The sequence below is a fragment of the Coffea arabica genome, chromosome 7c (genome assembly GCF_036785885.1).
Source record: "Coffea arabica cultivar ET-39 chromosome 7c, Coffea Arabica ET-39 HiFi, whole genome shotgun sequence".
Lineage (NCBI taxonomy): Eukaryota > Viridiplantae > Streptophyta > Magnoliopsida > Gentianales > Rubiaceae > Coffea > Coffea arabica.
Window position 1 is genome coordinate 8025355 of NC_092322.1, and position 14327 is coordinate 8039681.

The 14327-nt window shown below is 38.0% G+C and overlaps 2 protein-coding genes across 3 annotated transcripts; one reads left to right on the top strand and one right to left on the bottom strand.

Annotated features, from left to right (window-relative positions):
* Window positions 1-1492: 1492 nt before the first annotated feature.
* On the top strand, window positions 1493-9890 carry LOC113698522 (serine/threonine-protein kinase STY8-like). Of its 2 annotated transcripts, none has more exons than XM_027218366.2 (16): window positions 1493-1923; window positions 2342-2456; window positions 2668-2768; window positions 2914-3033; window positions 3774-3828; window positions 4598-4708; window positions 5453-5503; window positions 6536-6708; window positions 6783-6890; window positions 7617-7690; window positions 8139-8314; window positions 8698-8793; window positions 9125-9205; window positions 9303-9356; window positions 9443-9577; window positions 9657-9890. In XM_027218366.2, exons 1-16 carry the CDS (start codon window positions 1727-1729, stop codon window positions 9735-9737), a joined length of 1728 nt encoding a protein of 575 aa, XP_027074167.1. In that variant the 5' UTR covers window positions 1493-1726; the 3' UTR covers window positions 9738-9890. The 2 variants fall into 2 exon arrangements, with proteins under 2 accessions (XP_027074167.1, XP_027074168.1); XM_027218367.2 differs by having other exon boundaries at window positions 6542-6708.
* Window positions 9891-11703: 1813 nt separating this feature from the next.
* Window positions 11704-14301, bottom strand: LOC113698523 (thiosulfate sulfurtransferase 16, chloroplastic). Its single transcript, XM_027218368.2, has 7 exons — window positions 13898-14301; window positions 13690-13785; window positions 13463-13588; window positions 13275-13348; window positions 12686-12756; window positions 12480-12533; window positions 11704-12122 (listed from the first exon to the last, which is right to left on the bottom strand). The coding sequence occupies exons 1-7, from the start codon at window positions 13975-13977 to the stop codon at window positions 12048-12050; spliced, it is 576 nt and encodes a 191-aa protein (XP_027074169.1). The 5' UTR covers window positions 13978-14301; the 3' UTR covers window positions 11704-12047.
* Between the last annotated feature and the right edge of the window lie 26 nt (window positions 14302-14327).

Consider the following 14327-nt stretch of genomic DNA (forward strand, 5'->3'; position numbering starts at 1 on the left):
GTAGCCAGTTTCATAGCACATTCAGTATATGGTGAAGCTAACAAGGGGCTTCCATTTTTTTTTTTTTTTTGGTCATCTCTTTTGGGCTTCCGGAACGAGAATACGAGTAATTTTAACCGCTAACATGCCAAATTTGGCTGAAATAAAGGTTTAGGTGTATAGTTTACACATTGGGTTTTGTTGGATTAGATAGCCGCTATAGTGGCAATTATGATTTGGTACTGAGTGATGACAGTGTTGAAGGAAGTAGATATGGGTTGTTGGTGGTGGTTTTCAATAAGATACCATTTGTTTGATATTTTCTAGTTACAAGAGCAAATTGAGGTTTTTTTCCCTAAGAGTACGAAATAATGAAAATAGTAGATGTTTGTATGGTAGTGAAAAGGGCGAGGCAAAAGAAGGTGGGGAAAGAAGAGGAGGAGGGAGATAAGGGGAAAAGGTTAGTGATGGAGAAATGAGAAAGACTTGTGGGTGGTGGTGGAAGGGAGAATCGTGTGTTTGTTTTTAGAGTGTGAAATTACGATTTGGGTAAAAAGGAATTAGAAAAAAATGGTAGATTTGCCACGAAATAAATTGCTTCTTTACATTTGGATCAACGTAACAAGTGATTTGCTAAGTATATTCTTTAAATATGGAGCACGTGATGGGTCCGTGATTCATTTCGTTCAAAATTAGAAGACAAAAAGAAAAAAACAAGTATTTTTTAATATGTTCGGAACTAAAATTACTCGTCTTCATTTTGGGATACTAAAATTTCAAATACACCATATGTCAAAAAACGATCAATGCAATTTTTCCATCTTCTTTTCCTCTTACAGTCCAATTCATCTCATGCCTCCCCCGATTTTGAGTTTGTCCCGGTGCCGGGGAAGCTGTTCGGGATTAAGGAGATAACAAAGGTGAATGCTTTTCGCAAAGAAGGGGCCTCGGTTTGCCCAAGATTGATTCCTCTTAATTTTCTATGTAACAAGTTGCATATTAGAAATGGAAGAACAAATGCCTTAGTCCACAACAAGCAAGCAGATGGGGATGTTGGGGGAGGGTTGAATTAGATAATAAGTTAAAAGAAAAATTAAAAGTAGAAGGTAAAGATTATAGTAAATTTCCATCCGGATAACAGTTGCATTATAATTTCTTTCATTTTGGTAGTAAACCTGAAATAAAAAGGAAAACCAAATCTTTTGCAATTAAGACCAGATTAAAAAAAAAAAAAAAAAAAAAAAGGAAGAACCCTCCGAAGAATATGCCATTTGGGTAGGTCAAGGGAACATGTGATTCTTGTGCAGGCTCTTTATTTTTTATTTTCTTCAAAATCTTAATAAATGTTAAAGGATAAACTCGTAGGCTGACTCAGCAAGGTCTATACCATTAGATGTAGTGGACCCACATAGCTTGCCACGTCATGCCCACATTGCTCCCATGCCAATCCTCCGTGTCAGCATCCCCCCCAAAAACAGTACAATTAAAAAAGCGAACAGAAAACGCAAAAACTGACTCAGCACAGTCTCAAACGCCGACTACTTCTCAGCTCTCTCTCTCTCTCGACCTCGACCTCGACTTTTTTGCTAAATCACCATGCTTATCCATTTCTTCTTGGACGAATCAATCAAATCCAGTCCTTTAATTATGCTAATTAAGAGTTAATTACGATACGGAATTCCTTTATTACCCGCTGATACCTCTAGAAGGATTTTTTTTATCACCGGAACAGTTGTAGGAAAAAAAAATGGCAATGGATGATAATGAGAGCTGCGGCAGCCGAACAGTGGAGACGGCGTCGTCGAAGCAGAGCCGCCATGAGAGACAGCGGTTTGAAGTTTACACTGAAGTTCTGAGCCGTCTCCAGGATTTGGATCGCCAGGAGGTTAAGCTCCCTGGCTTCGAAGACCAGCTCTGGCACCATTTCAATCGCCTTCCTGCTCGGTCCTTCCTTATTCCTTTTACCCTACTTTCACTTCTCGATTTTTTCCCCTTTTGTTTTTTTTTTTTTTTTTTTTGTTTTTACCCCGAAGAAGGCAAAATTTGTAACACCGGAGTATAAACGCCGCCGTCGAGACTTGTATATTTGTAGGTTGTTTTCCTAGATTATGCATGCACGATCGCAGAAGATAACATGCAGTGGAGAAATTAAGATCGCATGATTCTGTATGGAACTTGTGCATATACTGCTTAAGCAAAACTGTTATTACATCTTCGCTTGCTTATATAAATAAGATCATGCACCTAAAGCCGTGAATTTTGGATTTATATGTTTTTTTTTTTGGTATCTTGTGGTTGAGGAGGGTAAAATTTAATCGAATCATGAGTTTGACTTGAAATCTGAAAAGAAATAAAATTGCAGATATGCAATGGATGTGAATGTGGAAAGAGCAGAAGACGTGCTGACGCATAAGAGGTTACTGCTTCTAGCTGAGGACCCGGATAACAGACCGGCTTTTGATGTTCGCCTTGTCCAGGTCTGATATCCAACAAGCCTTCAGCTTTTTGTCACGAGAGATTATGAGTTAGTCACAGATTTGGTAGAGGAGGGAAGGAGATGTAATGCGACAAAGTTACCTAAAGCGGGGGGAGGTGGAAGTCAAGGATTTGAGGAATTATGCAAGATTTCCATTTCAATTTCATCTAATGTGAATTTACCCTTCTTACGTGTATAATCATGATATGCAGGTTCATCCTAGTGGAGCTGAGAATGATCTAGATTCTGCTCATTCGGATTCTTTGATGCGGGAAGATGCTCAAAGTCATACATTTGAATCCAATAGGCGGGGGTACTGAGCTCTTAGATTTTCTTTGATGTTGGGTCTAAGGATTTCATTATTAACTCTACCTTTACTTTTGGTTTTTTTTTTTCGCCTGAATCGTCTTGACTGATGTTGACTTTGTTTTCTTCTTTCCTTGTCCTCCAAATTGCAGAATCCATCCTCCACCTACATTTGGTTCATCATCTAATCTTGAGGCGCTTGGTGTTCAAAGTAGTGGAGCACATGTGGATGATGTGGAACGTGATATAAATTCAATTTTTCAGACTTCACGGTAAATATAATTGACAGGTCACAAAGTGCCAATTGTTGCAGAAAACAGCGTATACATTTGGTGGAACTGTTAAGGATAATTGATTTTGCTATTGGCTTTTTTAGTTTCTAGCTGTCGATTTGCGAAAGTAATATAGTATTGCTACTCGTATTCCAGTTTCATTCTTCTATCAGCTGGTATGTTTTTTGTCATTCATTTGAGAGCTGAAAGCATAGCTATGCCCTATATTCTCAGAAGCTTTTCTAGTTTCTTTTGAATTATCTGCATTTCATTTGTTAGTGCTCCAAGGATTTTTGACAGTTTGGATTGGAACATGATTGTTTCTCCACTCAAAAGTTTGACTGAACTACTTCCATCAACAACTTTGTTTTCTGATAGAAGATGTTTTGCATGTTTTTAGAACAAAAATGTTTGCGTGGCTGTCTGCTATACTGACAGAGGGTTAAATGGCTGAAGATGACCTGTGGTTGGTTTGGCAAAGCCCATGAACTCCTACTTTCAATCTTCTTGTCAGCTTGGGTTTAAAAATTGGGAAACAAAGATGTACCAAAATATGTGAAGTGCTTTTCTGTCTTAGTTGTTTAGAGATTTTGCTGCATGACATGATAAGCTTGTAAAAGATTCTGTTTTGCCTAGCTTAATTTCTTGTGACATTCAAGCACATCTCTTTTTTCTTTTCTTTTCTTTTTTTTTTTTAAACCAGACAAGATTGTTCAATCCTGTCATTGGCTATCCTGCAGGCCCATGCATGAGATCACTTTTTCAACGGTTGACAAGCCAAAATTGCTTAGTCAGGTGCTTGCACTTCATTCTCTTTTTTGTGCTCCATTATTCTGTTGTGTGTGTTTGATATTGAGGATTAAAATTGAATATCATGATCATTATGGGCTATAAAAGAAGTGAAAATAGGATCCCCTTGATTAACGTTGGCTTTTGTAATTTTTGGAGTAAGGGCAGATGGGAATTGTCTTGCTGCCAAAAATTTACAGATTATACTTATACATGCTGGATTTTCAAACATTACATTGTTTTATATCTTGCCATATCATAATTGTTACAACTGAGATATGCTCTGAAAGCTGCAACTGCAAAATCTCTTGGGAGTGGATGGGGAATTAGCGTGCACATGGTGTCTTTTAAGCTTTCCTCATCAAACCACCACCTTCCGATAGTTTCAAGTACACATTTAACACTTCTAGTGGAATATCCATAGCATTTTGCTCCTAAACTAGTTACTAAAGCTTCAATCTGGCTCATGATTTTTGTGACAAGTTTCAAAAGCAGAGTGTTTTGATAGCTTTAAGCACTGACCAAAAAGGAAGATCTTGGTTCAAATGTTGTGAACGATAAATTGAATAAGATCAATAAATATGATCTATCTGGATCAGGCAATTTGTACAGAATTTAAGGCCATTTTTGTCATTCAAGGTTGGGTATACTGATGAGACCTGCAACTCCGTGGTGCCTCAGCTCCGTATTATAGTCTTAATGCACATTCTATGACTTCTGTTTCTTTCTCTTTCTTTGTTGTGAAATGTTACTTATCTTGACTGTGGGATTGCAGTTGACGTCATTACTTTCTGACATTGGGCTGAACATTGAAGAAGCCCATGCATTCTCCACTACTGATGGCTTTTCTTTGGATGTCTTTGTTGTTGCTGGGTGGCCTTATGAGGTACTATTCTTTTCCATAAGAACTTATGAACAGTTATCCCTGGTGGACAAGTATGCGCTGCGTTCTACAATCTGAACATTCTTTTGAAAATTTGTAAGCGTCATGCCTCTTTAACTAATTGTATACTCTGTATTAGTACACTGTGTGCTGGTCAATAATAAACATTATTGTTGGATCTCATTTTAGGAGTAATTGTCATTGCAGTTGGTTCTGCCATCTTAGTTGACAAAGCAAAGCACCATAAATTTTCAAATTCAATAGTCTTTTCTTATCTTTAGGTTTTCTCTCTCATGCTTCAGGATCAAGGTAATTATTCTGGAGCATTCCTCTCAGGTATATAAGCACCAAAACCTCTATTGTTTTGCTATGAGAAAAAGGTTCTAAACAGGTTAACTTGTATCGTTTATTAAGCAGATTTTGTATCATTTCTGCAGATCTCAAATCTTGTTAGATATCGACATTTGGTGCCTGTTATTCTTTTAAGCCTTTGTGTTAAGACGGAATCTTTTGGCCTAACAAATATTTTCTGAAACATGATGGTATGCATTGGGCTATGTTGAAATCTGATGACTTTTTTGGTTTTATATTATCATCTCCATGATGTAAATGACTACATACCATGAAGACTTGTTTTCGGAAGACTGCTTATTTTTATCTCTCACAATATTTTCTCCCTGATGTCCCCTCCCACTCTTCTTTTGTCATGAAATTAAACTTATGTCTATTCTTATTGCCAATTTATAGGAAACTGAGCTGCTAAAGAGTAAGCTGCAAAAGGAAATTAAGATGGCCAAGGTATATGTTCTTCATATTTCTGATAGTGAAATGATCAGAGACCTCCTATGTGAAAGTAATCATTTTCAGTTCTTACGACGCAAGGACGTTGAAATTCTGTATCTGAGGCTTAGTAGCAGACAATAGAAGTTCTTGGTTGTTCTTCTGTATGCATGATATGTGCCTCAGGAATGCAGATTTGTGGCCGCAACCCTTGTTCTATCCTGTTAAATGGCATTACTTTGCTGAAGCTGCTTGAGACACCTTTTTTAGTGGCTCCCTTTTGATAAATATTTAAATTGTAAACTTTATTTGGTGAATTAATTGTGCCATTCATCTGCTCTGAGGTGTTTTCTAATTGTCTCCTATTACTCAGCTGCAACTGTTGGTTTACTCTTGGTGCTTACTGTGTAATGTTGTCTCTTCTTAATTTGATGGCTGTTCCCTTGTTACGGTGAATAATCTGAAAGTTTATCTTAAACTTCAATTTCTTATGTTTTCTTTTAAATAGATTGGGCAGTGCTGAGTGTTAGGGTCCAGCAGTTGATTGAGAAGTGAGCCTTAACAGTAATTCTAATCTGAGTTGGCAAACAATATTATCTTCCCAAAATTGATTCTTATAGGTTTATTTATGACAGCGCGATTTCATTGTTTGCCACTAACAAGTCACCCAGTTTGAACAAGCAGTTCAATAGTGCTCAATGAATTAGTATTCTCTTATAACTCTATACTTGTTACAAGTGTGCTTTTAGATGTCTGATCCACTATAAGACGTTAAGAAAACTTGTATCTTTTAGTTTGCAAGTTGATGATATGTGATTTCTGCTTCTGGATTGAATGCAATTGCTTGCTTGAGAGTCATTTTGACACATGCATAGCTGAAGAGTTGCTTAGAAACCATAAAGTCTGTAGCCCACACAGAAAATAAGATCAAAGCCTTAGCTTCTACTAAATATTTGGGCATATTTCTCAAAACATTTCCCTGTTCCGCTTTTGTTTTTCTATTTTTTTTGGCAAGATGCATGACAACCTCATGTGTTTGTGATTCTGTAGGAGCAGCCTTCCTCAGAACAACATGTACCACCTATGACCGAGAATTATGAAAGAGGAAACCCATCCATTTCGGAATATGTGAAAATACCTACTGACGAGATTGATGTCTGGGAAATTGATCCCCGCCAGTTGAGATTTGGGAATAGGATTGCTTCTGGAGCATTTGGTGATCTGTAAGTTATATACATAAAATTATTCTTTCTTTGTGGTGGATGCATAGCTGTTAGGCTCATTATTTTTTTTTCAGGTATAAAGGTACATATTGTAGTCAAGAAGTTGCCATAAAAGTCCTCAAACCTGAGAGAGTAAATATAGACATGTTGAAAGAGTTCTCCCAGGAGGTTTTCATCATGAGGTTTGTTAAAATTTGCAATCATGTATATGCATTTGCCAATTCTGCTTTCATTTAGATACTTGTTTGAATTTTTCATTTTCTCTGTAGTGAAAAAATAGCTTTCTGAGGAGTAATTTTGTAGATCTTGTTTGTCATCTAAATGCATGGCTGGTTGTCATTTAACTTCAAATGAAATTCAATTTTAACTGTTGTGTTTCTGTTGTTGAGTTGCTAGAGATTTCTTCTTTGGTGGTCTTCCTAACAATGAAAGAATTGGCTTGTATTTACCAAAGGAAGTTTTCTTTTGTTTATGTCTACAACTTTAAGAATTTTCAAGAAGCTAAAAGACGCTGCAATGTGCAGAGCAGCTAGAGCATAGACAGCATTCCTCTTCAACAAGGTTTTGGAGTTGGAAAATTTTTTTGTCAAATGCTTATCATAGAGGGATATACTAGATGGGATATAATACCAGTGCATCAACTAGTTTTCAATCAGTTGCTTTAGTGTATTGTAGTCAAGTTTAACTCATCATTACCTGCTGAAAACAGCTTATCTGTTGATTTGCAATAATCTTCTTCTAGGCATATACCACTGAAAGGTTCATTCTCTTCTCACTAAAGCATGGACAAAATATTGTTTTGGGTTTCTGAAACTATGTAGACATTTATTTAGTTTTCTGGAATTGAATAGTATTTCCTCTTAGTTGATTCCTTTTGTACATAAGCTAGCTTTGTTTGCCTTTTGCAGGAAAATTAGGCATAAGAATGTAGTTCAGTTTCTGGGTGCATGCACAAAACCTCCAAACCTCTGCATTGTCACGGGTAATTTGCTCATTCCATAGTGATGATTCATATCCCAAAAGTCATACATTCTGAACCTGATCTTTTGATTCCTATATGTAAGAACTTTTAGTTTTGAGAAGCCAATTTCTATATGCATAATTAGAAATTGGGTATTGGATTTTGCCATGGAAATACTTTGTATGCTGAAAGCCATACCTTCTAAAGTTGATGATGTGATCCCTATATGGAATAAATTTTACTGTGGAGATCTATTCTATAGATGATAATTTTCACAGATAGTGATTCTCTGTTTCTTTATGCACAATTTAGTAGTTGAAACATTTGCGCACGTTTTTGCAAAATTTGGAAGTATGCCAGATATTGAAATGTTTGTGCAGTAATTAACAGATTATTATGAACTCTTTGTTCCGTTCTTTGTAATGTCTGATTGTGCTTGCTTTGTGATGGTTTTGTTATGGTTTCACAGAATTCATGTGCAAAGGAAGTGTGCACAGTTTCTTGCACAAGCAAAAAAGCACCTTTAAGCTTTCTACCATTATCAGAGTGGCAATGGATGTTTCTAAGGGAATGAACTATTTGCACCAGAATAATATAATTCATCGGGATTTGAAGACTGCCAATCTTCTAATGGATGAACATGAAGTAAGATGCTTCTTTCCAGAGCTGCATACCACTTAAGAAAACCTTTTCTAACTTGTTTGCTAAATTACGTTGGACAAATACATCTGAATAACATTACTATGACATGGGGAAGTCTAAGTTGAGATGACCTGTGCGCTTAAGTTGGCAATTTTCGGACTGAGCAGAAGATTTTGCATTTTCGCACATTAGCTGTTGATGAAGTTGGTTAAAAAATGTTGTAATCAGCATCATTCTTTTTTTGGAATTGTTTTCTTTTTTTTTTTGGCCCCCCAGGGGGGGGGGGGGGGAGGGCAGAGGGAGCGGCCGGTTGTTGGGAGTGGGAGTGTTAGGTTTTTTTTTTGTTTTGAGGATGTACTCTTCTAAAATCAGTCTCTCTTCCGCAGGTAGTTAAGGTTGCTGATTTTGGCGTTTCTAGAGTGGTGTCCCAAACTGGGGTTATGACTGCAGAAACTGGTACATACAGGTGGATGGCTCCTGAGGTATACTTCTTGTGTATTATCTGCATCTGTGGCAAAGTTTTTAAATCTATACATAACTTTTAAACTACCTAGCTTGTACCACTTGATCATGTTGGTAGAGGACAACTTTCAAGATGAGAAAGACAAATTTAATGGGTAAATGTAATCAAGGAAAGGTTATGTCATTTATACGAGTCTTAGTTGAAAAGGAAGAGCTACCGGAAGCAAAGCTACTATTGAATTTGAAGATTATTCATGAAATTATGTATACCAGAATTGGGTGTTTAAGCCTTTTGTTGGCTGCAACCCTGGGGTAACTCTTTACCCTGAAATTTCTTTTGATGTACTGAAGGTAATTGAGCACAAACTTTATGATCACAAGGCTGATGTTTTCAGCTTCGGCATTGTACTATGGGAGCTTCTAACAAGAGAAGTGAGTTTTATAGCATTTTCCGGGATAATATTATATATCCTCGTATTCTTGTATCACTCAATACTCGAAGTAATTTTGTTTCGCTGAACTGGTTCAGATTCCGTATTCAGATTTGACACCTTTGCAAGCAGCTATAGGGGTTGTGCAACAGGTATTCCATGTCTAATTCTGACTGAAGCATGCCAACCAAAGCTTTTTAATGTTGTAAAATAGCATCCGACCTTTCTTGTCTCTCAGGGTCTACGGCCTGCAATTCCTAAGCGCACACATCCAAAATTAGTAGAGCTGCTTGAGAAGTGCTGGCAGCAGGATCCTACTCACAGACCAAATTTCTCCCAAATTTTGGAAAATTTGCAGAGAATTGCCAAGGAGGTGGGGATTCTTGAGAGAATTTAGTCAATATATGATGTTGTTGGTTGAGTTGGACTGACGTTAGCTATCTTGAAAACAGGTTGTAGATGAAGTAGAAGATCGGCAGAAGGACAAATCGATCGGTGGGTTTTTCTCCTCTCTCAGAAAGGGCCATCATTGACAATTCGACGTTATGATTCTGTTGCATAGAATTTCATCATTTGTTGAGTACAGAAATTTTTTTTTTCCCCTCATTATCGAAACACGTGTAATCCATCGGGTTAGTGAAAAGTTTCCTTTCAGCTATTAATGCAGCTTGGAACCACTTATCCAATCAAGGCTCAGTAACCTCTTACAGGTACTATTTTCAACTCGTTTCGTCAAGGGCTGTGCCTGTTTTTGTTTTATCATGTATGTTTCATTCTCTCTTTTCCGGATCAAAGTACTTGTGAACTGGTGAGTTGGAAGTAATGGTCGAATTTGGACGGCTTGTGGGCATTATTACATTGGAGAAACATTCCATGCTCCGGATAACAAGTAAAATTCGTACCATACAACAACCAAATTATTTGTCCCAGTTATTTTCCCCCAACTAAAAATAGGAGAATCAGAGTAGACAAAAAGAATTCAGGGAGGTGAATTGGATAGGCTTGTTAAAGTACGCATAGGATGTGTCGAGTTCTGAAAATTAGTGCATTATTCAATGCGAATGGTAAAGTCACTCGCGAAACCAAATAGAAAATGACCATGAAGAGTGAAGCAGAATCATAAACAAAAGAACCCTTGAAACCGAAGACTGATGTTGAATCATAAACACAGGAACCCCTTATGATTGATGGGATTGTTGATGTTTTGTGGCTTCCGAAGTCGATCATCCGCATCTACCGATCATTGCAAAAGGAGCTGTCGAGCTCGAATAGTGACCTGCAACCTTGCAAGCGCATGCATGCAGTGCAAAGCAATTCGAGCCTGTCTTCTCGCACACACCCCACGAACAACCGCTTGCAGCTTCACAAGGCTTCTAAGTGCTCGAAATGCCCGTCTTGCCTGATGAAAATATAAAGAACAAAGTTTCCAAATTGAGCAAGAAGGCTTATCAGATTGAGAAATTTTAACGTAAACGAAGAGAAGTTGTTACGAATATAATACAAGATGCCCCCTGAAGCAGGCTTGGATCTGAATTGCTGCGAGTTCTTCTTTAGACACAGAAATTCTGATATCCTCGCTGAGTCTTGTTGTTGTTGCTTCACTAAAGCAACTGCGGCTTGTATTGTTGTTGTGAAGAACGATTAGTGTTTCGCGGGGAGCTGATCGGAAGAGTTGTCTTCGGCCAACACGGAACCATTTCTTTCCGGGCATTCCCATTTTCTACTATTGATCAGGCGTCTACTTCTTTGCCAGAGCTTCTCTCTTGGCTTGTCCTTTCGATGATACAGCGAGCAAGTACGCAGACGTATGCATCAAGGCATGAGGCATGCGCAACATGTTCTGTTGAATAGGGACGACTCCTCATATTTTTGGGAAGTTTGAACGTGGAGGGATGAATTTTTTTTTTTTTTTTCTGTGGCTTCGGTTGTTGGGATTTCAAGCTTTCTAATCCAAGAAGCCAGGAGCCGATACACAGGACCACCTAATCAGCAGGCCTGGTGATTAAATAATTCTATTTTGATCCCTTCTTGGGGACGCGCACCATTTTTTCCCCCTCCCCCTTGATCTAAAGGCAAATCTTATATTGGAATCTTGAAAACACCGATTCCCATTTCTATAACTGACGCTTCCTTTCAACGGGTTCTCTTAGAATTGAAAAAATGAACATAATAGGAAACAATTCGACCTTGATGTTCCAAAACATTGCTTTGTATTGCCTACTGCAAAACAGAGCTTTTAGACTGTCATTTGTGCAGTTGTGGTTCATAAGTGAAGGATTTTGCGCCTTTAGTCTGTGGAGGAAGTCAACTGACACCCTTCACCTAATAGACCCCAGCAACCTTTAGATTCAAGCTGAGCAACCAGAGTTAGCACTTGCCTTTTTTGATGGGTCGATCACTTCTATGTCTGACCATTAATGTCCAACTATAAATGGTGGCTCATTGCTATTTTATACCTATAACTAAAAGACTAAGCAAATGCAGCACATACAAATACAATTGAACAATTACAAAGACTTCTTGTTAATCTCAGATCATCCAGATTACAAGACAAACTACATTCAAAGGATCAGCGCCATGCATCTATTATCCATAGTCAAATGCACATCAGAAGAAAAATGACCAACAACTTATAATTCATACGACATAATCCCAGTAAATTGCTGTACAACTTCCATTCTAATTGTTTGACATTGCCTTTTCTCCCTGCTTGTAAAGTCAGTACACAGCCAGTTTTTATTTTTTATTTTTTATTTTTTAAAAAAATTATTTTGCATAATCTAACGCTGTACATAGCCTGTGTTATTAAGCGTCACAACCCGTGTTCCCCTCCTCCATAGTCATCACGACTCTGTCGGAAGTTCATTCTGTACCCAGGCAGCATATCCACCTGCAATGTCTGTAATGCCAGTAAACCCCTGCAGGACAAGCGCTTAATTAGTCCATGGAGAGAAATAGATATCACAGGGATGTTTGAGTTGGTTGCATGAAATGCGTATTCACAGCACGAATGCAAGTATCTGGTACTTCTTGCTGGACCTATTTTACAAGCCATATGAAGCTGAACTCGAAATTAATCAACAGGAACAGAGTAGCATCAACAGGGAATGTGATATCTTTAAGTTGGACTTACCACATACTCACATAGATGCATGTAAACCAGAAAACTAAAGTTTAAAGCACCAATCTTCACTGAAACTAAGTTTAAAGCATCAATCTTCACTGGGTACGTGTCGAATTATAAGACTGTAGACTAATAAACACAAAGAACTCACAGCGGATATAAGATCAGTTGCAGCCATCAATGACCTTTTCCCCAATTGGCAGCCCTATAAAATCAGAGCAAGTTGAAATGAAGAGTAAGGAATTAGGAAGCAAATCTCAGTAAACAAAAGCACCACCCCTTCCCCCTGTCCAGCCCATCTCAGGGACAAAGGAAAAGGCAAGACCGGAACTAAAGGGATGCATTTTCGAAACTTACAACAATAATTTCGTCATCTTTCCCAAAAATTGCTAAAACTTCCTCCACGAAGTTCAGGTTTTTAATCATACCTGTGTTCATATACCAAAAAGGCGACATCAGGAAGAAGCTAAATTGCATAAGATCTATATGACAGTATTTTCTGTTCTTTTAAAAGTCATTTGCTTTCCCGACTTTTCTTGCTTATGTTTTACGTTTATTATGCCAAGGGTTCTAATCAGACAATTTACACTACATATCCCAGAGGCACGAATAGATATGCATGATATAGTGAGCCTACACAAATGCCATTCCCATTATGCATCCTGATTACACTGGTCTTTCTCCACAGTAAGGTCAAATGGAGACATAATTCATGTATCCACTGTACTTATCCCTCGGAACTCAAAGTGGAATTAGGCATATGCATATTAATTTAGGGGTAATACCTAAACGACAATACCATATCCCCTGCAACTGCATTAAGCTAAAGCAGCTAAAATGCAAATTTCACTTTTAATCATCATAAACTTGAGAACAAGAGTTTGCTTAAATAAAAAAACACTGGCAAGATAAATTAATTCAGAACTAAATTTTAGTGGTGCAAAACCTGATCCAACTCTAAACATGTAAGGCACATTGACAGCCCCAGCAGCATGACCAGCACTGAATTCTTCAGCAGTCCTGCACAGCACCACCACAAAAACATCTCGTGGCTATGACAGTTTGAATTGACTCAATTTTCATAATCCCTTTTCTAAAATTGATTGATATTAAGCAGAATACTGAAACAGCCACCTGACATCTAAATAACGATGGCCTGCCTGAAGCAGCTCGTGAGCTACACGAACCGGGACTGATGTTGGTGGTGGTGCTGCTGCTGATGCATTTGATTGAACATTCTCTCCAACAGTAGCCATCCAACTGTCACAGCATCCATACACACAAAAGTCATCAGTGCCACAGATGATGAAAGATTCAGCAAAAAGATACAAACAAGAAAACAAAATGAATTAGAAGCCAACCTGAAGCTGGGATTTCTGTGGCCAGTGCTGAACTTGCGTTGTTTCGGGAGTTGAAACTTAGCCTTGGCCATTGATAGCGCTGAGACTGATGCATAGCTACAAAACAGGATTTTTACTTTTTTATTTTTTTTTAGATTGCGCATGATACTACAACGAATAGGAAATAAAGGGGAGGAAACAGATGATGGCCAGATGATAGGTTTGTCACCTTTTCCTGAAATGGTGCGGAAGATTACGCAGAAATGTTGACAAGGTAGCGGAGGAGGAAACCGAGAGAGCCCCCATCATGGTTTTGAAGTATACGAGGAAGTTCAAATGTTGAACAAACTAGCTGTCTTGTGACTCTGCTGGTTTTTCTTTGCTCTTTTCACCAGCGTTTTGTTTTACTCTGTTTAGTCTAGCTTGGAGAAGAGACCCTGTAGAAAGAAGGTGAGCATGGATATTTATTGACGACAAAAAAATTTTTATTTTTGGCGTGGAAAACAGAGACTAGGGGTACCGAAACGTCATCACGGGATGATGGATTTTTTTTTTTTGGGGCTGCCACGATAGTTGTGGTGGAATCAGGTATGGGGATATTTATCAATTGTCATCACTTACTAATAAGAATATGAATGAATAACAAGGGGAAGTTGGAA